The 25,820-nt window shown below is 47.1% G+C and overlaps 1 protein-coding gene across 3 annotated transcripts in view; it reads right to left on the bottom strand.

The window, feature by feature from the left end:
* ULK2 (unc-51 like autophagy activating kinase 2) overlaps nucleotides 1-5,462 on the bottom strand; it is a 105,439-nt gene extending 99,977 nt beyond the window's left edge. The window contains exons 1-3 of one of the 3 annotated variants that reach the window (XM_050763872.1): nucleotides 4,851-5,462; nucleotides 3,242-3,334; nucleotides 2,306-2,347 (exon numbers count right to left, since the gene is read on the bottom strand). In XM_050763872.1, coding sequence (XP_050619829.1) covers nucleotides 2,306-2,347; nucleotides 3,242-3,334; nucleotides 4,851-4,940 — 225 coding nt within the window. In that variant the 5' untranslated portion in view covers nucleotides 4,941-5,462. The remainder of the gene's footprint in view (nucleotides 1-2,305; nucleotides 2,348-3,241; nucleotides 3,335-4,850) is intronic. The other 2 variants (XM_050763873.1, XM_050763874.1) reach the window with 2 other exon arrangements.
* Nucleotides 5,463-25,820: the final 20,358 nt, after the last annotated feature.

Here is a 25,820-nt window from a genome sequence, read left to right as displayed (position 1 = left end):
CTAAAACTAAACATATTGAAAGCAAAGACTTTGTTTTATTCACTGCTTGATTCCTAGCACTTAGAACAATGCCTGGCACATAACAGTCACTCAAAAACTTACAAAATAGGCCGGGAGTGGTGGCTCACATCTGTAATCCCAGCACTTTGGGAGGCAGAGGTGGGCGGATCACCTGAGGTCAGGAGTTCCAGACTAGCATGGCCAACATGGTGAAATCTTGTCTCTACCAAAAATACAAAAATTAGCTGGACATGGTGGCAGGCGCCTATAATCCCAGCTACTTGGGAGACTGAGGCACAAGAATTGCTTGAACCCGGCAGGCAGAGGTTGCAGTGAGCCAAGCTCACACCACTGCACTCCAGCCTGGGCGACAGAGTGAGACTGTCTCAAAAAAAAAAAAAAAAAAAAAAAAAAAAATTGTCAAATGAATACAGAAGAGGTTTTAGCTAGAAATATATATGTAATAGGATCACATAACATATACATTTACCTTAACCGAATTCAACTGTCCAGACTAAGCAAAAGAAAGAACTTATGTAAATCATGCATGCTGACTTGCCCTGGAGTGACAGTGGAGAGAAAACCAGAATCTGCTGTTCCCTCTGAGAGTCTCTGGTCCCTACAGCTCTCACATGGTATCGCACTAGCTACACGTGATTCTAGTTTTTTGGGTTTTTTTTTTTTTTTTAAGGGACGATCTTGCTCTGTTGTCCAGGCTGGACTGCAGTGGCATGATCACAGCTCACTGCAGCCCTGAACTCCTGTGCTCAAGTGATCTTCCTGCCTCAGCCTCCTGAGTAGCAAGAATTACAGGCTCAAGCCACCACACCCAGCCTGATTCTAGCGTTTAAAAGATTTTTTAACGTAAGATGGCCCTAAATATAAGCCAGCTGCTTCATCTGGTGCTACACCCAGAAAACAGCAATTTTCTACAATGCTGAGATCTGAAAAGCATTTCCAAGAGTAATTTTGACTATACGGAAATTTTGCATTAGAGGATGACTTTAGAACCTACTTCCCATTCCAAATAAAATGCAACTCTACTTCATGCCATAGCATACACAAATATATCTATAACCTATAATCATAGATATAACTGGGTGATGAATATGCATAGTGTCTTTGTTTTTATTTTCTTTTTTTTTTTTTTTTTTTTTTTTGAGACGGAGTCTCGCTCTGTCCCTGGGCTGGAGTGCAGTGGCCGGATCTCAGCTCACTGCAAGCTCCGCCTCCCGGGTTTACGCCATTCTCCTGCCTCAGCCTCCCGAGTAGCTGGGACTACAGGCGCCCGCCACGTCGCCCGGCTAGCTTTTTGTATTTTTTAGTAGAGACGGGGGTTTCACCCTGTTAGCCAGGATGGTCTCGATCTCCTGACCTAGTGATCCGCCCGTCTCGGCCTCCCAAAGTGCTGGGATTACAGGCTTGAGCCATCGCGCCCGGCCTTTGTTTTTATTTTCTAACATTTCTTCAATTTACAAATAGTGCTTTCATAATAAGAAAAAGCTCTATTTAGGCCATGTGTGGTGGCTCACATCTGTAATCCCAGCACTTTGAGAGGCTGAGGCAGAAGGATCCCTTGAGCCCAGGAGTTCAAGACCAACCTGAACAACATAGAGAGACCCTATCTCCACAAAATAAAAAAATGTTTTAAAAAAAAAAAATTTCTATTTAGGCGGGGCACAGTGGCTCATGCCTGTAATCCCAGCACTTTGGGAGACCAAGATGGGAGGATGACTTGAGGTCAGGAGTTCGAGACAAGCCTGGCCAACATGGTGAAACTCCATCTCTGCTAAAAATACAAAAAAGAAAAAAAAAATTAGCCTGGCGTGGTGGTGCGCACCTGTAGTCCCAGCTACTCGGGAGGCTGAGGCAGGAGAAACGCTTGAACCCGGGAGGTGGCGGTTGCAGTGAGCCGAGATCAAGCCACTGCACTCCAGCCCAAGAGACAAAGTGAGACTCCGTAAAAAAAAAAAAAAAAGAAGAAAAAAAAAGGTCTATTTTTAATAGTCCTTTCAACATTCATCAGAGAATGCTAGATTTGGTATCAATATTCCTCTACCTCACCTAAAACAATGCTACCTCTATAGTATATTATCAATCATTAATAAACTTACTCATGCAGCATATTCTTTCAGCCTATTACTCTGTTCTGTTTTAAATAATTTCTTAATTCAGAAACATGTAACTCAAGCTATGTATCTTTTCAACAAGAATTAAAGTCATTTTTATTTCTATTAAGAGTCACTTAAATCTGTATGAAATAGAAAAAATTTTTTAATTTTTAAAAAATTTCAAAATAAGGTACCTGAACATCATAGAGTGCTACAATATTTTCATGCTGAAGTTCCTATTAAGAAAATTGAGAATGAAAAATATGTAAGTATTCTAATACTTTTACTATATTTTAATATGTAAATAAAATTAAAGTATACACTTACACACTACTTCTAGTATTACACTTCTATTAATAGACTAGAAAAATCCAATTCAAGAATAAGAAATGTGCCTGATCAAACAAAAAGCACATTATCTCACTAAAAGAAAATATGATTTTTAGCTCAAAGTGCTACAATTCTTAGCAAAGAGCTCTCGACAGAAAGCAGTTTTGAAGAAATCGGGTGTTAAATGAGGGTTCCACACTTGTGTTAGTTTGGAAAACGCTACGTTAAGTACTTTGAAACCAGTTTCTTCATTGTAGAATTTTTCAGACTTTCTTTAATGAGCCATAGGCTTTGTGACTCTCCAAGAAGTATTTAGCAAATGGGGTTTTCCAAATTTACTTAACCATCTTCTCAAACCATCTCACTTAGATAACACTGGTTGTGAGTGATCTAAAAAAGCCACCTCCAAAGAATGTAACTGTCTTCCATTTAAAGACCCCCAGTGCCCCTACTATCCCCAAAAAACTTAGTAGTAACATGAAAGGGGACAACTGGAGAAGTAAAAACAGTGTACAAGATGGGTCTGCCTGGCCCTCTTCTCAAACAACAACACAGTCACTAGGAAAAAGGAGAAATGATGAGAAGCTAAACTCAGTCTTCACAGAATCCCTCTGAGCTTTGGTTCTTAAAAACAGCTTCTAAGTACTCAATGTTTTAAAAAAGTGAGCATGCAAAAAGGAGAGCAACAGTTGAAAATTCTCAAACTTAGACCCAACTACCAAACTGCAAAGGATGGCAGCATGCATTCATTTAAATTAAGTTTTAACCTTATATGAATACTACTATATAAAGTAACATACCTTTAAGATTTTAATTTCCTTTCCAAGCAGTATTTGTGATTTTGACAAGTTCTTTTTATTAATACTTTTAATAGCTACCTCCCAATCAGTTTTCTGAAAAAGAAAAACAGTGTTACTCCTAGATATTCCACAGATGTTTTTAGCAAATAAATGTACGGCATTTGGGAAAAATGGAAAAGAACCTGTATTTTCAATCATGGGAAAGTGACTTCATAAATTATAGTGTAATATGCCAAGGTCCTACAACACAACTACTAAAAATAACAAATATGAAGTCCACATAGTAACTAACATTGAATGAAAAAAGAACAGTTCACAACCACTTCAAAGTTATGGACAAATGTAGAAATAAACTTGGAAGGTGATACGGTTAACTGAAAACTTGTTAGTTTGGAATGATTACACCTTGTTTTTCTTGAGTTCTAAATTATTTTCCTAATAAATGAAAAGTAGGTCGGGCGCAGTGACTCACACGTATAATCCCAGCACTTTGGGAGGCCAGGGCAGGCGGATCGGATCACCTGAGGTCAGGAGTTCAAGACCACCCTGGCCAACGTGGTGAAACACAGTCTCTAGTAAAAATACAAAAAAAAAAAAAAAAAAAAAAAAAAAATTAGGCGGGCGTGGTGGCAGGCGCCTGTAATCCCAGCTACTCGGGAGGCTGAGGCAGGAGAATCGCTTGAAGCCGGGAGGCGGTGGTTGCAGTAAGCAGAGATCTCGCCACTGCACTCCAGGCTGGGTGACAAACCGAGTGTCTCATAAATAAACAAATAAATAAATAAGAAAAGTAGCATTACTTTATCCGATAAGCAACAAAGTCAGCCCACTTTTAACACGCCCCTTGGCAACAATCAGAACTGCCACACCCTTTAAGATTATTTTCACTCCCGATATGCCTTTGCAAATTCTTTAGATTCTAAAACCTCGTGTAACTGTACTTGCGAAATAGCAAAGGCTAAAAAAAAAAAAAAAAAAAAAAAAAAAAAAAAAAAAAAAAAAAAATTTAAGGCTTAAACATGATTTCATGTTCATTGTGATTGAAAATGAATTGTCCAATCACCTTTCTCACCCGGAGCTCATCTATCTGACTCCGGGGGAGAAAACGGTGCCGGGGCTCTTCGGGGTGCAGGGGACCAGTGCTGAGAAAGGTGACACCTCCCAGGCTGAGAAAGCCTGAGGCTAATGGGACATCGCCCATTTTCCGCTGGGTCTGTAATTATCAACCTCAAAGGTGACCAGCCCTGGGCACGGGGAAAAAAACCAAAGGTCCATTCACGCCCAAGCCTCGAGTCTGCACGGGGCAGTACCGTCTATTTTGGGTCGAGGGCAACCTGGGTGCAAAGGCTCCTGCGATCGGCCCGCGGGGTGGGTCCCGGGCACACAGGAGGGTCAGCAGCAGCCGGTCGGTAGGCGGAGCGCTGCCAGAGGCTTGGGCCTCACAACAACCCTCAAAGGACCAAAACAAACCGCGAGACGGGCTGCGCGCACAATAGCATCCCCAGGCGGCTAGCCGTGGCGGGGGGCTCGGCCCGCGGCTGCGCCAAGTTTCAGAACCACCTAGCCCCGTGCCTGCCGCCCGGGGCCCGGCCTCGCCCCGGCCGGCGCTCACCTGGCGGTGCCGCCCCCGGAAGACCACGGCGAAGGCCCCGTGTCCCACGAGATCCCTCTTGCTGTACTCGAAGTCGCCCACCACCTCCATGGCCGCGCCCCCGGGGCACACAGTGGGCGGGCTGGCGGCGTAGCGCGGCGCAGGTATCAGCACCGCGGGTCTGCGGCCCCGGAGCGCGCCAGCTGGCGGCGAGTCTGGGGCAGCCGCAGCCCCGGGCCCGGGCTGACTCTCATGCCGAGAGGCCGGAGCGGAAACGGGGGAGGCCGCCGCGCGGAGCCGGGGTCAGCGAGGCCCGGCCCGGCCCCGGCCGCTCCTCATGGCCCGGCCTGCCGCCGGTCGCGGGCTGTCTGGCGAAGCGGCCTCGGCGCTGCCGGGCCAGGGTCGCTGTCACCGTCACTGTGCACGCCCGGAGCCGCACACGCGCTCTGAGGCAGTGAGGGGCCTGGTACTCTCCATCCCCATCTCGTCCGGCCTCCTCGGCCCTCCCCGCCCGGGGCGCTGCTGCGGCGGCGGCAGCCGCCGCCCTAGAACCCGCACCGCCGCGGACCCGCGCTTCCCAGCCTCGCGGCGGCGCCCAACGCCCTCACGCGCGCTACCCGCTCCCGCGCGACTGGCTGCCCTCCGCGACGTCCGCGCGCCTTGAAGGCCGCAGCGCCAGCCCGCTCCCTCCGCCGGGGAAAGGAGTGCGGCCCGGGCGGGGCGCCCGCAGCTGGGGAGATCCTCAGCTGCTCCTGAGGCGGGGACGGCGGGCGCGACCCGCTGCGGCCACAGCGGGTTACGGGCTGCAGGCTCTGTTCTGGGCCTGGGGAGCAGATTCCAGCCGACCACGCCCCGGGCTCCAGGCCGCTGGGAGGCGGACTTCAGAGAAGCGAGTCTTGAACCCCAGCTGCAGGCAGGACGGGAGAATCTCTGCAGGGTAGACCGCCAAATTCCTGCCAGAGCAAAGGAGCGACTGCTACTCCAGGCTTTGCCCGCGCCCTCGAAAACCGGAGTTAATGCTGCCAAGCTGCCGGCCTTCGGACGCCTCTCGGGGTTTACTCTTTCCGGATCCCTAGAGGGACGGTGACAGGCGGGATTCTGCACCTTTTGGTGGTCCCTTGACTCTGCGAGAAGCTGGTCAAGCTCAGGGTCCTCTTTGCAGAGAATCGCCTCTGCATACCGACTCAGGATCGCACACGTTTTCAAGGCTCTCCTGGGGGCTCCCAGTGTCAGGCTAGTTTGACCTCGGGCTTACTTCAAATGGCCGAAGGGAGCTTTCTTTTCTACCTGATTGTTAAAGTTGTTCAAGTGACAAGGAACAGACTGTCAGGTTTCCCGCAAGGAAGTACCTTATGAAACCATTGACTAAACAATATGCTTGAAACGATGAGAAAACGCAGGCCCCACACTTGAGTGTGTGTTCCACTGTTTAGGGTTTGTGCTTTCAGGGTCTGTCCCTGCAAGCTGATCTCTGAACCGTGACAGAGTCAGCTGAGAGAACCCTCCTTCCTCACACGCTCAAAACCTAGGGCCTTGGGTTTCTGCTTCTGCTACTGTGCACCCTTACGTCATCCTGTCCTTACTTACATCTGGCCCAGGTGGTTGTGTTAGACACTGAAAATCTGGAGCCTTCAAAAGTTGACAGCAACTTAAGCAAGATTGCACTTACACCCAACAATGGATGGAAATGATTCCTTACCTCACTGAAAGATTCTCTACAGTCTAGCCTTTTCTGTACTTTTTTTTTTTTTTTTTTTTTTTTTGAGACAGAATCTCACTCTGTCACCAAGGCTGGAGTGCGGTAGCACAATCTCAGCTCACTGCAACCTCAGCCTCCCAAGTGCACGTGATTCTCCTGCCTGAGCCTCCCAAGCAGCTAGAATTACAGGCAGGCACCACCACACCCTGCTAATTTTTGTGTCTTAGTAGAGATGGGATTTCACCATGTTGGCCAGGCTGGTCTCAAACCCCCAACTTCAAGCGATCAGCCTGCCTTGGCCTCCCAAAGTGCTGGGATTACAGGCGTGAGCCACCACGCCCGGCCTGTTTTTTTGTTTTCAGACAGAGTCTTGCTCTGTGGCCCAGTTTGGAGTGCAGTGGCACGATTTAGGCCCACTGCAACTTCCGCCTGGTGGGTTCAAGTGATTCTCCTGCCTCAGCTTCCGGAGTAGCTGGGATTACAGACCTGCACCACCATGCCCGGCTAATTTTTTTTATTTTTAGTAGAGATAGGGTTTCACCATGTTGGCTAGGCTGGTCTCAAAACTCCCAACTTCAAGCCATCCACCGGCTTCGGCCTCCCAAAGTGCTGGGATTACAGGCATGAGCCACCGCACCCAGCCACATGAAGGTATTTTTAAGAAACCACTGATAGGCCCTTCATTTGGACATGGGTCGTGTCCTGTATTCATTCACAGGCCAAACATGGGCCCCATGGACCTATCCATTTGAAAAGCAAAATGTGCAGGATTTCTGACCTCAAGGGTCAGAAAAGAAGTGGGGGCAGGAGGCAGGGGGTGCTTTGCTAAAAAATGTTTAGTTAGGACTATGTTGGTAGCAAATAGCAAACGTCAAATGTGATAAGGTGAAACATAAAGAATGTAGATAAAGATACAGGTGTGCTTCTCAGAGTTCCAGGTCGGGCTTCAAAAGCAAACTACCCGCAGAACCAGGATCTCAAAGAGAACCGCCTTCCGTCTGTGCCCCTGGTTTGTTCTCTTGCCTGAGATCTCCTACATGGTGACAATGGCAGCCCCCGTCTCCAAACCAAATTCTTTTTTTTTTTTTTTTTTGAGACAAAGTCTCGCTCTGTCGCCCAGGGTGGAGTACGGTGGTACCATCTCGGCTTACTGCAACCTCCGCCTTCCGGGTTCAAGCGATTCTCCTGCCTCAGCCTCCCAAGTAGCTGGGATTACAGACACGTGCCCCTGCACCCAGCTAAAAATTTTTCTGCATTTTTAGTAGAGGCGGGGTTTCACCATGTTGGTCAGGCTGGTCTTGAACTCCTGACCTTAGGTAATCCAACTGCCTCAGCCTCCCAAAGTGCTACGATTACAGGCATGAGCCACCACGCCCGGCCACCAAATTCTTAAGGAAGGGATTCTGATCAACCTAACTTCAGCTGGGTGCTGGGCCCTGAACAATCATTGGAAGCCAGGAATGGGACTGAGGAAGGCAGGATCACGTAACTATGGCGGCCTCCAACACAAGCCTGTGGGCGTTCGGAGTCCCCAGAACTCATAGGCACATAGGCACCCCAAGAAGTGTTCACCCTAGATCAAATTTAGGCTTCATTTGAGAATGGAGGCCAGGGGAGATTTCTAGTTTACCTCTAAAATCACTGGAAATTGTCAATTTGATTCATGTTCATTGTTCTTAATTTGTCCTGTGTGTGTAGGTGCATGTGTGTTTAAACACGCTAAACTGTTGAAATCTTCAATACCAGTTAGTAAATAGAATAACAGTAACTGCAATGAGAGGTAAAATTAATTAGTAATATAGGCCAGGCGCAGGGGCTCATGCCTGTAATCCCAGCACTTTGGGAGGCCAAGGCAGGCGGATCATCTGAGGTCAGGAGTTCCAGACCAGCCTGGCCAACGTGGCGAAACCCTATCTCTACTAAAAATACAAAAATTAGCCAGGCGTGGTGGTGGGTGCCTGTAATCCCAGCTACTAGGGAGGCTAAGGCAGGAGAATCACTTGAACCTAGGAGGCGGAGGTTGCAGTAAACCAAGATTGCACCATTGCATGGATAAGAAGAGCAAAAATCCATCACACATACACACACACACACACATACAATCAGCCAGGTGTGGTGGCATTCGCCTGCAATCCCAGCTACTCCGGAGGCTGAGGCAGGAGAATTGCTTGAACCCAGGAGTGGCAGGTTGTGGTGAGCCGGGATCGCGCCACTGAACTCCAGCCTGGGTGACAGAAAGAGACACTGTCTCAAAAAAAATTAATTACTAATATAAATTCTAATATAAACTGTTTAGTTTATCATCCAGTGCTATAGAAATGCTCTGATGATAAAATGTCTCCTGTGAAAATAAATGTGAGAAATATTCTGCTGGGCAGGGAGCATTCCAAGATGCAGAAGAATAGCCAGTTTATTATTATCTTCAAATTACATCATTTCTATTCCTTCTATTTTGGTTCTATTGTTTCTAGTTTGATTACATTGCTGATGCTTTGACATTCTTGTGAATAGTTAGGGTGCAGTGCTTTAATATTTATAAATGCAAGAATTTACAATAAAATATGAAAAATAAGCACATAAAAGGAAGCAATAACAAATTTTGAGTATGTTTTTTAAAGTTTTAAAAAATACCATAATAACAAATCTTCTGAATAATAAATATAAGTTTGCTGAAACGGTATCAGTAATAAAGTTCAACATAGGAATATTTTGATGCAATGAAAAAAAAAAAAACCAGCAAGGAGCATCTTTTTATATTGTGCAAAAATCAGTATAAAATTTGGCCAGGTGTGGTGGCTCACGCCTGTAATCCCAGCACTTTCGGAGGCTGAGACGGACAGATCACAAGGTCAGGAGATCGAGGCCATCTTGGCTAACACGGCGACACCCCGTCTCTACTCAAAAATACAAAAAATTAGCCAGGGGTGGTGGCGGGTGCCTGTAGTCCCAGCTACTTGGGAGGCTGAGGCAGGAGAATGGCGTGAACCCGGGAGGCGGAGCTTGCGCTGAGCCGAGATCGCCCACTGCACTCCAGCCTCAGCAACAGAGCGAGATTCCACCTCAAAAAAAAAAAAAAAAAAAAAAAAAAAAAAAAAAAAATTGCATTTCAGGCCAGGCACAGTGGCCCACGCCTGTAACTCCAGCACTTTGGGAGAATGAGGCGGGCAGATTGCTTGAGCTCAGCAGTTCAAGACCAGTCTGGGCAACATAGGAAAACCTCATCTCTACAAAAAATAAAACAATTGACCAGGCTGGGCACGGTGGCTCACACCTGTAATCCCAGCATTTTGGGAGGCCAAGGCAGGAGGATCACTTGAGGTCAGGAGTTCGAGATCAGCCTGGCCAACGTGGTGAAACCAGAAGACGGCGACTCTATAACATTGCTTGGGGTTGCAAAGTTTTCTGGAAGAAAGTTATGTTGGAGAAAAGTCTGGAAAGATGTATCAGAGCTTGCCAAGTAGGAAAGGTGAGTGAAAAGAGCGTGTTCAAAATGTGGCATTTGTGGAAACCAGTGGGCTGTTTGACATAACAGGAATATAAGGGACATGGTTGGATGGGTTGGATAGAATAGTGGGAGATGGGGCTGGAAGTTAGGTTGGGACCATATCCAGGAAGGTGCTAGAGGCCCTGCCAACTCCTACTTCCAGCCCATCTGATAAGGTCATGTCCAAAAGGACTATGAAATGGGATCAAGAAGAAGCTGGTTTCCCCAGTTCTGTTCACCACACTATTGTCCATAGCTCTTACTTCTTCATCTGGGCTCTGGTGAGCATGTGTCCTAGATGAACAGATGCACAGGTCAAGGAATGTGGGAAGGGGCATGGAGCTTCTATGTCCTCTCCAGGCACACCACCCTCCAGGAACCTCCACCTGTTCAGCTATCCGGAAGCACTTCAAAAATGTCAACAGAATCTACTGTATGGTTTAGAAAGAATAGAGCTTTTTCAGCCATGATGGATTTCCTAGAACTTCAAAAAAGAATAAGACCGGCCAGGCGCAGTGGCTCATGCCTATAATCCTAGCACTCTGGGAGGCCAAGGTGGGTGGATCACTTGAGGTCAGGAGTTCGAGACCAGCCTGGCCAACATGGTGAAATCCTGTCTCTACTAAAAATACAAAAATTAGCCAGGTGTGATGGCGCACACCTGTAATCCCAGCTACTCGGGAGGCTGAGGCAGGAGAATCACTTGAACCCAGGAGGCGGAGGTTGCAGTGAGCCAAGATGGCACCATTGCACTCCAGCCTGGGCAACAGAGCAAGACTTGGTCTCAGAAAAAAAAAAAAAAAAAAAAAAGAAAAGAAAATCTAGCAATCTAGATTTGAGCTCCCTCTTGCAAAACAAAGACCCACTGAAATGACAAAACAACTGTCCTTGGTTGGGTTCTCTGCAAACAGATGCTGACCTGGACTTGAGGTACAAGATGATTATTAGGGATTAACACCAGGGATAAAAATGGGAGCTGGAAGCAGAACTGGACAGAAGAGGAAGGACTGTGATGCAGGCTCGACGACGCCTAACCTCCTCAGCAGAAAGGTCTGGAGCAGAACGGCAGTCAGAGTTGCATTGAGCCAAAACATCCCGCCTCACTCAGCCACCTGGTGGGGCCACCCAGGCCTCCTGACAGGGCGGTGAGGCTGCTCTGCCGCTGAGGCCGGGAGGAGTTGACTGCTGGAGGCTTATGTGCTACCCCAGCCTCACAGCATGTCCGTCCTCCGGGGAAGGTCTGGGCAGCATGTCCCCAAGGCTACTGCAACAACTTTCTGGAACACTTGGGAGTCAAGCTGTAATTTTCTACCATTATCAATGCCACGTCTATTATTTCACATTAAAGTATTTTAATAATGTCCTTAAATGCAAATTTTAAAACTAAAGATTGTTTAGTGCATCTTGTGAATTATGTGGAGCTAGCAGAAAAAATATCTGAAAGCATCTATTACATTTTTTTTCCTGAGACTCAGCCCAGTGTGTAATCGCAGCACTTGGGAGACCAATGTGGGCGGATCACCTGAGACCAGAAGTTCAAGACCTGCCTGACCAACATAGTGAAACCCTATCTCTACTAAAAATACAAAAATTAGCTGGGTGTGGTAGCGAATGCCTGTAATCCCATCTACTCAGGAGGCTGAGGTGGGAGAATCACTTGAACCTGGGAGGCAGAGGTTACAGTCAGTCAAAATCATGCCACTGCACTTTAGCCTGGGTGAAAGAGCAAGACTCAGTCTCAAAAAAAAGCAATCCATCCTGATTTAGACCGTTTAATAAAAATTGTAACATGGGAGTGGCTAAATAATAAATAAAAATTTTTGAGGGTCTAGTTTTAATAAATGATTTATAATAGAAAATTCAATCTTTTCTCTCTCTTTTTTTTTTTTTTGGGAGGCTGAGTCATGAGAATCGTTTGAACCCAGGAGACAGAGGTTGCAGTGAGCCAAGATCATGCCACTTCACTCCAGCCTGGATGACAGAGCAAGACTCCGTCTCAAAAAGAAAAATAAAAAGCCGGGTGCAGTGACTCACGCCTGTAAACCTAGCACCAATGAGCCACTGGGCCCGGCCCTTTTCTTTAGCTTTTAAGGATATTGTTGAAACTGATAGATTAATTCAATGGCTCTCGAAGTGTGGACTGTGAGGGTTCCTATTAGGTCTCCAACACACTATCAGGGGTTCTGCGAGGTCAAAACTATTTTCACCATAATACTGAGGTATGGGGTATTACTATGTGGCATCGTGTGAATATTTGCGCTGATGATACAAAAGCAAGGGTGGGTGAAACTAGCACCACAACGGAAATCTGGACAGTGACACTGACCTGTGCCACTCATTATTGAAATCTTTACCACCATGCACTCACCATAAAAAGAAAAAGCCTGCCGGCCACAGTGGCTCACACCTGTAATCCCAGCACTTTGGGAAGCGAAGCAAGTGGATCACTTGAGGTCTAGAGTTCGAGACCAGCCTGGCCAACATGGTGAAACACCATCTCTACTAAAAATACAAAAAAATTAGCCGTGAGTGGTGGTGGGCACCTGTAATCCCAGCTACTTCGAGAGGCTGAGGTAGGAGAATCGCTTGAACCTGGGAGATGGAGGTGCAGTGAGCCGAGATCAAGTCACAGCACTCCAGCCTGGGCAACAGAGCAAGACTCCATTAAAAAAAAAAAAAAGCCATTTAGCCACTTTCCCAAGGAATGTTCTTGGTGAAGCAGTAACAATTACTAATTTCATTAAATATCAACTCTCGGAAAAGCACTTGTGCAGTTGTCTGGGTCGTGAGCAGACTTAGCCACTGTTTTCGTGGATTACCATTTTTACTTGAAAGAAAAACTGACCAACTAACTATTTAGACGTGAGTATTTAAAAGACATTGTCCGCCAGGCACAGTGGCTCATGCCTATAATCCCAGCACTTTGGGAGGCCAAGTCGGTGGATCACAAGGTCAGGAGATCAAGACTATCCTGGCCAACATGGTGAGACCCCGTCTCTACTAAAAACACACCAAAAAATCAGCCGGGCGTGGTGGTGCACACCTGTAATCCCAGCTACTTGGGAGGCTCAGGCAGGATAATCACTTGAACCTGGGAGGCAGAGGTTGCAGTGAGCCAAGATCACACCATTGCCCTCCAGCCTGGCAACAGAGCGAGACTCCCTCTCAAAAAATAAAAATAAAAAGTAAATAAAAGACATTATCTTGACAAGGAAGGCCAGGTGTGGTGGCACATCTGTAATTCCAGTGGTTTGGGAGGCCGAGGTGGAAGGATAGCTTGAACCTGGGAGTTTGAAACCAGCCTGGGCAACATAGTGAAATCCTTCTCTACAAAAAAAAAAAACTTTAACTTTTTTTTGAAACAAAGTCTTGCTCTGTCGCCCAGGCTGGAGTGCAGTGGCAAGATCTCGGCTCACTGCAACCGTTGCCTTCCAGGTTCAAGCAATTCTTGCCTCAGCCTCCTGAGTAGCTGGAATTACAGGCACCCGCCACCAGGCTTGGCTTTTTTTTTTTTTTTTTTTTTTTTTTTTTTGCCTTTCTAGCAGAGATGGGGGTTTCATCATGTTGGCCAGGCTGGTCTGAAACTTCTCACCTCAGGTGATCCACCCACCTTGGCCTCCCACAGTACTGGGATTACAGGCATGAGCCACTGTGCCCAGCCAAACATTTCTGTCTCTTTTTTTGTTTTGTTTTGAGACGGAGTCTCGCTCTGTCGCCCAGGCTGGAGTGCAGTGGCCGGATCTCATTTCACTACAAGCTCCGCCTCCTGTGTTTACGCCATTCTCCTGCCTCAGCCTCCCGAGTAGCTGAGACTACAGGCGCCCGCCACCTCGCCCGGCTTGTTTTTTGTATTTTTTAGTAGAGACGGGGTTTCACCGGGATAGCCAGGATGGTCGCCATCTCCTGACCTCGTGATCCGCCAGTCTCGGCCTCCCAAAGTGCTGGGATTACAGGCATGAGCCACCGCGCCCGGCCATTTCTGTCTCTTTTTAAAATCAGGTTCTCACTCTGTTACTCAGGCTGGAGGGCAGTGAGTGGTACAATCACAGCTTACTGCGGTCTTGACCTCTTGAGCTGAAGCAATCCTCCCACCTTGGGTAGCTGGAAGCACAGACGTGAGCCACTGTGCTGGGCTAATTTAGAAATTCTTTTTAGAGATGGGATCTCACTTATTGCCTAGGCTGGTCTCAAACTTCTGGGCTCAAGGGATACTCCTGCCTCAGCCTCCCAAATTGCTGAGCTTACAGGTGTGAGGCACCACACCTGGCCAATTTCTGTTTTTAATTTCTGATACATTATGCATATGTCAATAGGTCTAGTCTACATAAACCAAAGCTCTTTGGGATTCTCAAGACATTTTCAGGGTGTGAAGGATTTCTGAGATGAAAGGTTTGAGAACTGCTCCACTAGTCCAAGCTCAGGCTAGTGCTGGCAGAGGCCAGGCTTCATCTACACTGTGCTGTTTGCAGTAAAGTAGGTTCAGTTCCAAATTGTGCCACATCCTGGCTGTAGGACTTTAGGCTCTCCTTCACCTCTCTGGGCCTCTGTGCCATCTGTAGAAATGGAGATGATGATGTTTGGTGACTGCTGGTGGCAGACAGAGATAGAGACCAAGTTCACTGACTTGTGAAACATTGGTGGGACAGTCAGGAGGTCCTGATGATGTATTACGAAGATGAGAGTAAAGAGTTGGTGGCCCGGGGCAGTGGCTCACACCTGTAATCCTAGCACTTTGGGAGGCCGAGACGGGTGGATCACCTGAGGTCAGGAGTTCAAGATCAGCTTGGCCAACATGGTGAGCCCCCATCTCTACTAAAAATACAAACATTAGCTAGGCGTGGTGGCAGGCACCTGTAATCCCAGTTACTTAGGAGGCTGAGGCAGGAGAATCGCTTGAACCCAGGAGGCAGAGGTTGCAGGAGCCGAGACTGTGCCATCGCACTCCAGTCTGGGCGACAAAAGGGAAATTATGTCTCAAAAATAAATAAATAAAACTAAAGTGTTGGTTTTTCTGATTTATTATGAAGACAGACCTATCTCATGATCTTATTCCCAAGGCTATTCTTTCTGTGTAGCCCCTGCAGCCCCTCAGTTCCTCCTTAGAGGAGTCTGTAATCAGGACGACTGATTTCTGGCTTCTGCATAATTGCTAACACTGGGAAACTCATATTTCCCTTTTTCTGCCCACTGTGGTGAGAATTGCTGAGCTGATATCTTCCCCCAACTCAAGAGGAAGTGAACGCCCTGCCCTGCGCAGGGGGCCCGAAGCCATCTCCTCTGCCTCTTGGGGATGTGGTCAGGATCTTGCCCCAGGTCAACCACACGGCGCACACATGCCTACACGCCACGCCTCTTGGGGAGGAAGCTCTTGGAGGCTGCCAGCCGCCTTCAAAGGAAGGAAGAAGCAAAACCCACTGGCAACAAGAACTAAAACTGTGTGTGTGATCTCAGTGCAGACATAGGCAGATACATCAGTAGAACCAAATGGGAAGCCTGGAGACACACCGGGAGGTCAGCCCACGGCGCTGCGCCATGACAGCGAAGGGGTCACCCTGAGAAGCTGCAGCCCATGTCCTCCCTAAGGCTTCACAGCGGGACGCCTGCTCTAGAGAAACCACCTCGGTTGGGATGCAGAACTTGGCCTGCAACTTCCGCGAACCTGATTTCATGAGCACCCAGAGATCGGGGTGAGAGTCTCTCTCAAGAGGAGTTCACGTTAATCACAATCCTAGAGGCTGTGACATTTACCCCAGAAGCCGAATGTATTGATTTGTGAGGGAAAGATCCAACTGTTAAAAAGTAAACCAGAAAAAGCACTTGACAAAATCCAACATTCATTTCTGATTAAAACAAAACAAAATAAAAAAACTCCTAGCAAACTAGGAATAGAAGTGAACTTCTCCCAACTTTGGCATTTGTCCAAACCCATAGTACATCTATCACCAAGAGTAGACACTAATGTAAAAACCCTCCTGTGAACAGTGGACTTCAGGTGATTAGAGTGTGCCAGTGCAGCCCGATGGATTGTGACCAATGAAGCACTGTGGTGGGGGATGTTGACAGTGGGGAAGGCTGTGCATGCAGTGGGGGCAGGGGGTGTGTGGGAACTCGCTGGACTTTCTGCTCAATTTTGCCGTGAACCTAAAACTGCTTTAAAAAGTAAAGTCCTAAAAAATGCTCAGCACCGCTAATCATCAACAAAATGCCCATTAAAAGCACAATGAGATATCATCTCACACCAGTCAGAATGGCTATTATTAAACGGACAAAAAATAACAGATGTTGGCCGGGCGCGGTGGCTCACGCCTGTAATCCCAGCACTTTGGGAGGCTGAGACGGGCGGATCACGAGGTCAGGAGATCAAGACCATCCTGGCTAACACGGTGAAACCCCGTCTTTACTAAAAAATACAAAAAACTAGCCGGGCGAGGTGGCGGGCACCTCTAGTCCCAGCTACTCGGGAGGCTGAGGCAGGAGAATGGCGTGAACCCGGGAGGCGGAGCTTGCAGTGAGCTGAGATCCGGCCACCGCACTCCAGCCTGGGTGACAGAGCGAGACTCCGTCTCAAAAAAAAAAAAAAAAAAAAAAAAAACAGATGTTGGTGAGGCTGCTGAGAAAAGGGAACTCTTTATATGCTGCTGGTAGGAATGTAAATCAGTACAGCCTCTGTGGAAAACAGTGTGAAGATCTCTCAAAAACTGAAAATAGAACCATCCTGTCTTTTGATCCAGCAATCCCTCTATGGGTATCTACCCAAACAAAAAGAAATTAGTGCATCAAAGGGATACCTGCACTTGTATGTTTATCGCAGCATTATTCACAATAGCAAAGATATAAAATCGACCTAAGTATCCTTCAACAGGTGAATGAATAAAGAAAGTGTGGTGCATATACACAATGGAATATCATTCAGCCATAAGAAGAATAAAATTATTGGCCGGGTGCGGTGGCTCGCGCCTGTAATCCCAACACTTTGTGAGGCTGAGGCAGGCGGATCACAAGGTTAGGAGTTCGAGACCAGCCTGACCAACATGGTAAAACCCCATCTCTTCTAAAAATACAAAAAAAAAAAAAAAACAATCGCCAGGCGTGGTGTTGCGCACCTGAAATCCCAGCTACTCAGGAGACTGAGGCAGGAGAATCGCTTGAACCCGGGAGGTGGAGGTTGCAGTGAGCAGAGAGCGAGTCACTGCACTCTAGCATGGGTGACAGAGGGAGTCTCCGTCTCAAAAAAAAAAAAAAAAAAAAGAATGAAATTATGTTTTTGGCGGCATCATGGATGGAAATGGAGGTCAGTCATTATCTTAAGTGAAACGAGCCAGGTGCAGAAAATAAAATACTGCATGTTCTCACTCATAAGTGGATACTAAGAAATGTGTGCACATGGAGGTAGAGTAGAACGCTACACAATGGAGACTCAGAAGGGTGAGGGGCTGGGGGGATGGGAGGGTGGATGATGAGAAATTAGTTAGTGGGTACAATGTACATGGTGGGTGCACTGAGAGCCCTGACTTGACCACTACGCAATCTATGCATGTAACACAATTGCACGTGTACCCAATACATTTGCACAAATCAAAATAAAGGTAACTAAAAAGATAAAAAATAAAGTCTTTAAAAGGAAAAGAGTAACCCAGATTATGTTGTTCTTTGTTAAAAACCCTACAGAGTCCTCTCACCCAATCAAGGGAACCTAAAGTCCTTATAATAACCTGCGAGAACCTTCACTATCTGGCCTGTTTCCCGTTTGTCCACATCTCACGTCACCTTCCCCCGCCTTGCCTGGCCCCAGTCACACTGGGCTACATGCAGCCTCCTGCTTCAGGGCTCCTGAACGTGCTGTTTCTTCCTCTGGGAATGTTCTCACTCTATCTGCAAGGATCACGCCCTCACTTCCTTCAGGTCTTTACTGAGCTGTCACCTGCTCAGTGAGGCTATCCCTAGCCTCCTTTTCTCAAGTCGTATTCCTCCCTCTACAATTCCTATCTCCCTTCCCAGGTTTCGTTTTCTCCTTCGTACCCATCACCAGCTAACATCCTACCTAGTTTGTTTCTTTGATGGTCAGCCAGCTTCCTCCACTAGAGAATAAACGTCTTGAGAACAGGGGTTTTGTCAGTTATTTCTATTATTATTTTAATATATATATTAAAAATGTAAATATGAATATAAAATACATATATTATATATATGTATATGTATTTCAGAAAGAGGGTCTCACTCTGTTGCCCAGGCTCTGAACTCAAGTGATCCTACTGCCTTCTCCTCCCAAAGGGTGCCAGGATTACAGGCTCAAACCATTGCAACCTGGCTACTTTGTCAATTTTGTTCACTCCTAAATACTTGCTGAATGAATGAACAGATGAACTATCTGGTGGGCTAAAATGCTGGTAACAGTAGCTCCTCACATACCCTCAGCTCTGCAAAGCCACCTGGGAAGCCATAGCTTCAGGGGTACTGAGTAAGCTGGAATCTGAGCCCAGGGTGTCTGCTGACCTTGGGCAATGCCGTTGAAGGCATCATCCTTGGCAAGGCAATACTCCTTCTCCCCCATATTTTCTCCTTGACACTGCCTTTTCATTCTTCCAGGGCTCTCAGCCCCTTTCTAATTTGTACACTCTTTACTCCCCCACCTCCCTCTTTTCCCCCTTGCTTCCTTTCAGTTTTTTCTTCCTTTCTTTCGAAAGGGTCTCATCTGTTGTCCAGGCTGGAGTGCAGTGGTGTGATCATAGCTCACTACAGCCTCCAACTGCTGGGCTCAAGAAATCCTCCTGCCTCAGCCTCCCAAAACACTGGGATTACAGGTGTGCACCACCGTGTCTGGCCAGCACACTCTTTCATTCTTTTTTTTTTTTTTTTGAGACAGCGTCTCACTGTCTTACCCAGGTTGGAGTGCACTGGCATGATCTAGGCTCACTGCAACCTCCACCTCCTGGGTTCAAGTGATTCTCCCGCCTCAGCCTCCCAAGTAACTAGGATTACAGGCATGCACCACCATGCTAAGCTAATTTTTGTATTTTTAGCAGAGACGGGGTTTTGCCATGTTGGCCAGGCTGGTCTTGAACCCCTGACCTCAGGTGATCTGCCTGCCTTGGCCTCCCAAAGTGCTAGGTAGGATTACAGGTGTGAGCTACCGTGCCTGGCCCTCACTCTTTCTTAAGATATGCTCAATTTAAAAGTCTTGCTGCCAGGCATGGTGGCTTATGCCTTTAATCCCAGCACTTTGGGAGGCTGAGGTGGGTGGATTGCTTGAGGCCAGGAGTTCAAGACCAGCCTAGCCAACATGGTGAAACCCCATCTCTACTAAAAGTACAAAAAATTAGCTGAGCGTGGCGGCGCATATCTGTAATCTCAGCTACTTGGGAGGCAGAGACACAAGAATTCGTTGAATCTGGGTGGCAGAGATTACGGTGAGCCATGATTGCACCACGGCACTCCAGCCGGGGTGACAGAGCAAGACTCTGTCTCAGCAAAAAATAAAACAAAAAACAAAAATGCTCTTGCTGCCTTGGCATTAAATTATTTCTCTAAGACATCTCACATAACCTCTGCTGTGAGTTATTTTTTGCTGATCTTGAACTCTGTCAGAACCAACCTCCTATCCACATAGCTCTCCTGGGAAACATCTATTATCCATGCCTCCATCATGAGAGTCTTAATGTCTGACCTAGCGCCATTAAAAAAAATTTAATGGCTCACAGCTGTAATCCCAGCACTTTGGGAGGCTGAAGCGGGTGGATCACCGGTGAGGTCAGGAGTTCGAGACCAGTCTGACCAACATGGTGAAACCCTGTCTCTACTAAATACAAAAAATTAGCCGGGAGTGGTGGCATGTGCCTGTAATCCCAGCTATTTGGAAGGCCGCAGCAGGAGAATCTCTTAAACCTGGGAGGTGGAGGTTGCAGTGAGCCAAGATTGCACCATTGCACTCCAGCCTGGGCAATAAGAGCTAAACTCCATCTCAAAAAAAAAAAAAAAAGAAAAAGAAAAAATTTGGCCTGGTGTGGTGGCTCACGCCTGTAATCCCAGCACTTTGGGAGGCTGAGGCAGTTGGATCACAAGAGGTCAGGAGTTCCAGACCAGCCTGATCAACATGGTGAAGCCCTGTCTCTACTAAAAATACAAAAATTGGCTGGGCATGGTGGCAGATGCCTGTAATCCCAGCTACTCGGGAAGCTGAGGCAGGAGAATCGTTGGAACCCAGGAGGCAGAGGTTGCAGTGAGCTGGATCACGCCACTGCACTCCAGCCTGGGCGACAGTGCAAGACTCTGTCTCAAAAACAAACAAAAAAAATTAGCTAGGTGTAGTAGCAGGCGCCTGTAATCCCAGCGACTTGGGAGGCTGAGGCAGGAGAACTGCTTGAACCTAGGAGGTGGAGGTTGTAGTGAGCCGAGATCATGCCATTGCACTCCAGCCTGGGCAACAAGAGCAAAACTCCAACTAAAAAAAAAAAATTTTTGGCCGGGCGCGGTGGCTCAAGCCTGTAATCCCAGCACTTTGGGAGGCCGAGACGGGCGGATCATGAGGTCAGGAGATCGAGACCATCCTGGCTAACACGGTGAAACCCCGTCTCTACTAAAAATACAAGAAAATTAGCCGGGCGAGGTGGCGGGCGCCTGTAGTCCCAGCTACTCGGGAGGCTGAGGCAGGAGAATGGCGTGAACCCGGGGGAGCGGAGCTTGCAGTGAGCCGAGATCGCGCCACTGCACTCCAGCCTGGGGCACAGAGCAAGACTCCGCGTCAAAAAAAAAAAAAAAAAAAAAAAAAAATTTTTTTAGAGACAGAGCCTTGCTCTCTTACCCAGGCTGGAGCACACTGACGCGATCATAGCTCACTGCATCCTTGAGCTACTGGGCTCAAGTGATCCTGCCATCTCAGCTTCCCAAAGTGCTGAGAGCAACTCTGGCAACTAAACAAAGTGTGGCCTCAAATAAGCAATATTAAAACCGTGACAACTCATTCAGCTCACAGATGCTGACTAACCGAACCCTTGCTCCACCAGCTATAGCTATAGCTTTGATTCGTCAAGAGACTGATTTCAGTAACTTTCTCCTGACAAGAAGACCACTTTTGGGAGGCCAAGGTGGGCGGATCAGTTGAGGTCAGGAGTTCAAGACCAGCCTGGTCAACATGGTGAAACGCTGTCTCTACTAAAAAAATACAAAACTTGGCGGATCATGAGGTCAGGAGATCGAGACCATCCTGGCTAACATGGTGAAACCCCGTCTGTACTAAAAATACAAAAAAAAAAAAAAAAAAATTAGCCGGGCATGGTGGCGGGCGCCTGTAGTCCCAGCTACTCAGGAGGCTGAGGCAGGAGAATGGCATGAACCCGGGAGGTGGAGCTTGCAGTGAGCTGAGTTTGCACCACTGCACTCCAGCCTGGGTGACAGAGTGAAACTCCGTCTAAAAATAAATAAATACATAAATAAATACATAAATAAATAAATAAATAATAAAATTTTTAAAATACAAAAATTAGCTGGGTGTGGTGGCGGGCACCTGTAATCCCAGCTACTCAGGAGGCTGAGGCAGGAGAATCGCTTGAACCCAGAAGGTGGAGGTTGCAGTGAGCAGGGATAGCGCCACTGCACTCCAGCCTGGGCGACATGAGTGAGACTCCATCTCAAAAAAAAAAAAAGAAAAATAAAAAAGACCTCTGATCGCGGACTGGCTCTTGTGGGTTTACAAAGGTTTCGTATTTTCATTCCTTCAGGTCCTGAAAAGATCTTTTGACATATAGGGCCTAACTGTAATACATTGAAATGTTAAGTCTCTACCCCAAAGTGAACACGGGTTGTATGTTACAGGTATGTTTGCTCAGTACACGTCAGGACTGCCTCATGAATATTCATAGCATAGCTCCTCCTGTAACATGTTGCATATGTATGCTTAGCCAACGTGTCCAGCATAACTTCTACCCTAACCCTTCCTCCTCTGAAGTGCCTATCTCTAGTCTTGGTCAGAGGCATGGTTTCCAGCCTGTGGGATGGCCACCTTGGGGGCTGTAACCCTTCTATAAAAAATCAAGTCTCTTCCCTTTTTCTAAGTTATATATTGTGGTTTTTAAAAAGTTAACAGCACAAACTCTTTTTTTTTTTTTTTTTGAGACGGAGTCTCGCTCTGTTGCCCAGGCTGGAGTGCAGTGGCCGGATCTCAGCTCACTGCAAGCTCCGCCTCCCGGGTTCACGCCATTCTCCTGCCTCAGCCTCCCAAGTAGCTGGGACTACAGGCGCCCGCCACCTCGCCCGGCTAGTTTTTCGTATTTTTTAGTAGAGACGGGGTTTCACCGTGTTAGCCAGGATGGTCTCGATCTCCCGACCTCGCGATCCGCCCGTCTCGGCCTCCCAAAGTGCTGGGATTACAGGCTTGAGCCACCGCGCCCGGCCAGTACAAACTCTTTGGAAGACACTTTATTAGTATCTGTCAATGTTGAGTACGTGCATTGTCTATGATCCAGCAGTTCCATTGCTAGGTATACAAACAGAAATGTAGACATACGTTCACCTGAATTCACAATCTAGAGTGTTTGTAACAGCACTGTTTGCAGGAGACATAAACTTGGCATTCGTGGTTTATGCGTACCATGTGATACTGAATAGCAATGAGAATGAGTGAAGGACCACAAGCTGTCTACGGATGACTCTTACATGCATGACGCTGAGTGAAAGAAAGCAGACACAAACCAGACAAAACTAAATCTAGAGGTTGCGATGGTGTTACCTTTTGGAGTACAGTGGTTGGATGGGAGGATGACAGGGTCTGTGACGGGGGAACTGGGTTTCCGGAAAAATGAGTGAATCCAGCTCATCCTATACGAAGAGGCCCAGCACTCTCAGCTAGCTCCAGTGACCCAGATCCTATAGCCCCAGTTGAGTCACCACAGGCAAAACCACGTGGGGCAGAGATGAACCATCCCTGATGGCCCTACCAGAATTCCTGACCTACACAATTGTGAACCCTTAATTAATTAATTAGTTAATTATTTTTTTAAGAGATAGGATCTTGCTTGGTTGCCCAGGCTGGTCTTAAACTCCTGGGATCAAATGATCCTCCCACCTTGGCCTCTGAAAGTGCTGGGATTACAGGCATGAGCCATCGTGCCCAGTCTGTGAACAGTTTTTTAAAAATATTGGCCAGGCACGGTGGCTCACACCTATAATCCCAGCACTTTGGAAGGCCGAGGCAGGCAGATCACCTGAGGTCAGGAGTTTAAGACCAGCCTGGCCAACATGGTGAAACCTCGTCTCCGCAAAAATGCAAAAATTAGCCGGGCATGATGGCGGGTGTCTGTAATCCCAGCTACTCAGGAGGCTGAGGCAGGAGAATAGCTTGAACCCGGGAGGCAGAGGTTGCAATGGGCCGATATCGTGCCATTGCACTCCAGCCTGGGTGACAGAGCAAGATGCCGTCTCAAGAAAAAAAGCTTTTTGGTTTAAGTGACTAAGTTTTGTAAAACAGCAATAGATTACTGAAACAATGTTCATCCTTGAGGGGCTACTGAGGAAGGAACCAAATCTTTCTTGTATTTGGGGTGTTAAATATGTTTAACAATATTTAATATAAACAGTATAGGCAACATTTAACAACATTATATGCTAACATACAAAATTTAACATTTTACTTTTTGAATAAGCCAAATAACACATGCCATAAATACATACATGCCATTGAAGATGTAGCATACATTATTGATTAAATTACTTTGAGGATTTCTAAATTATTTATCAATATTTTGAAGCTGTTGAGTGTTCATTTGTCTGATGTGGCTCTCCCTAGTTAAATGAGGGCTCATCTGAACCATGGTTTAACAACAGTGAACTATATCAAACTCTTCTCATGACTTCCCCACTAGATTTAAAGTCACTAACTGGCCTGTATTTTTTTTTTTTTTTTTTTTAAGAGATGGAGTCTCGCTCTGTCGCCCAGGTTGGAGTGCAGTGGTGTGATCTGGGCTCACTGCAATCTCCGCCTCCCAGTTCATGCCATTCTTCTACCTCAGCCTCCCAAGTAGCTGGGACTACAGGTGTCCACCACCACGCCCGGCTAATTTTTTTTTTTTTTTTTTTTTTTTTTTGTATTTTTAGTAGAGACGGGGTTTCACTGTGTTAGCCAGGATGGTTTCTATCTCCTGACCTCATGATCTGCCCACCTCAGCCTCCCAATGTGCTGGGATTACAGGCGTGAGCCACCATGCCCGGCCTGGCCTGTATTCTTAATACCTAGAGAATGTTTCAATATTAACAATATTGTTCATGTCTCTGAATCTTCTTAATCCTTGTAATAATGTCAGAGATTTAAAAAATGTATCCAACAGCTTTATTAGGAAGTATATATATAGTAATTTGTTGGAATAAATATCTTATTTATTTTTAATATTTATTTATTTATTTATTTATTTATTTTTGAGACAGAGTTTTGCTCTTGTTGCCCGGGCTGATGTGCAATGGCACAATCTCGGCTCACCGCAACTTCCGCCTCCCGGGTTCAAACGATTCTCCTGCCTCAGCCTCTCGAGCAGCTGGGATTACAGGTATGCGCCACCATGCCTGGCTGATTTTGTACTTTTAGTAGAGATGGGATTTCTCCATGTTGGTGAGGCTGAAACCTCACGGTGAAACCCCGTCTCTACTAAAAAAATACACAAAAAAACTAGCCGGGCGAGGTGACCGGCGCCTGTAGTCCCAGCTTCTCGGGAGGCTGAGGCAGGAGAATGGCGTGAACCCGGGAGGCGGAGCTTGCAGTGAGCTGAGATCCGGTCACTGCACTCCAGCCTGGGCGACAGAGCCAGACTCCGTCTCAAAAAAAAAAAAAAAAAAAAAAAAAAAAAACCCAGGCTAAGGGAGAAGAAGGGGAAATGGAGGGCGGAAGGTTGCCCATACTGAAGGAGGTAAGTTTAAAGAGAAAAGTAGAGACACAGAGAAGGGGGGCGGGGCGTGAACAGTCAAAGCAGGCGTCCCCGCAATTGACTTGCCACCAAGGGAATGTGGGTGAATGACCAAGGCAGGCGTCCCCGCAGTGATCAGATACCAATGGAGTGTGGGTGAATAACCAGGCAGGTGTCCCTGCAGTGATTAAACACCAAGGGAAGGCTGTCTTCCCGAGTCCGTGACCGGCGCCAGAGTTTTGGGTCCATGGATCAAATGTGTCTCCTTGTCTCTACTAGAGAGGAAAAAGAACTGGAATTGGAAGGACAGGGAGATTGGAGGGTAGCAAGAGAGGAAGACTGAAGGGTAGCGAGAGAGACTGGAGAAGAGAGTGAAAAGACTGCTTACCCAATTTGAAATTGGTGAGATGTTCCTTGGGCTGGTTGGTCTGAGGACCCTTGGTCGTAGGTGGATCTCCTCACGGAGGGCGAGGACAGGGGACTGGTGTCCTGAAGGAGTCCTCCTGTCCCGGGTCGTCGGCACCAAATGTAACGCGTGTCCACGTGAAGAGAACACCAAACAGGCTTTGTGTGAGCAACAAAGCTGTTTATTTCACTTGGGTGCAGGCGGGTTGAGTCCGAAAAAGGAATCAGCCATTTTTTTTTTTTTTTTTTTTTCGAGACGGAGCGCCCGGCCACCTCGCCCGGCTAGTTTTTTGTATTTTTTAGTACAGACGGGGTTTCACCGTGTTAGCCAGGATGGTCTCGATCTCCTGACCTCGTGATCCGCCCATCTCGGCCTCCCAAAGTGCTGGGATTACAGGCTTGAGCCACCGCGCCCGGCTTTTTTTTTTTTTTTTTTTTTTTTTTTTGACAGAGTCTTGCTCTTGTCTCCAGGCTGGAGTGCAATGGTGCAATTTCGGCTCACTGTAACCTCCGCGTCC

Source organism: Macaca thibetana, chromosome 16 (genome assembly GCF_024542745.1).
Source record: "Macaca thibetana thibetana isolate TM-01 chromosome 16, ASM2454274v1, whole genome shotgun sequence".
Lineage (NCBI taxonomy): Eukaryota > Metazoa > Chordata > Mammalia > Primates > Cercopithecidae > Macaca > Macaca thibetana.
The sequence above is the reverse complement of the archived record's forward strand: the minus strand, read 5'-3'. Positions and strand labels throughout refer to the sequence as shown.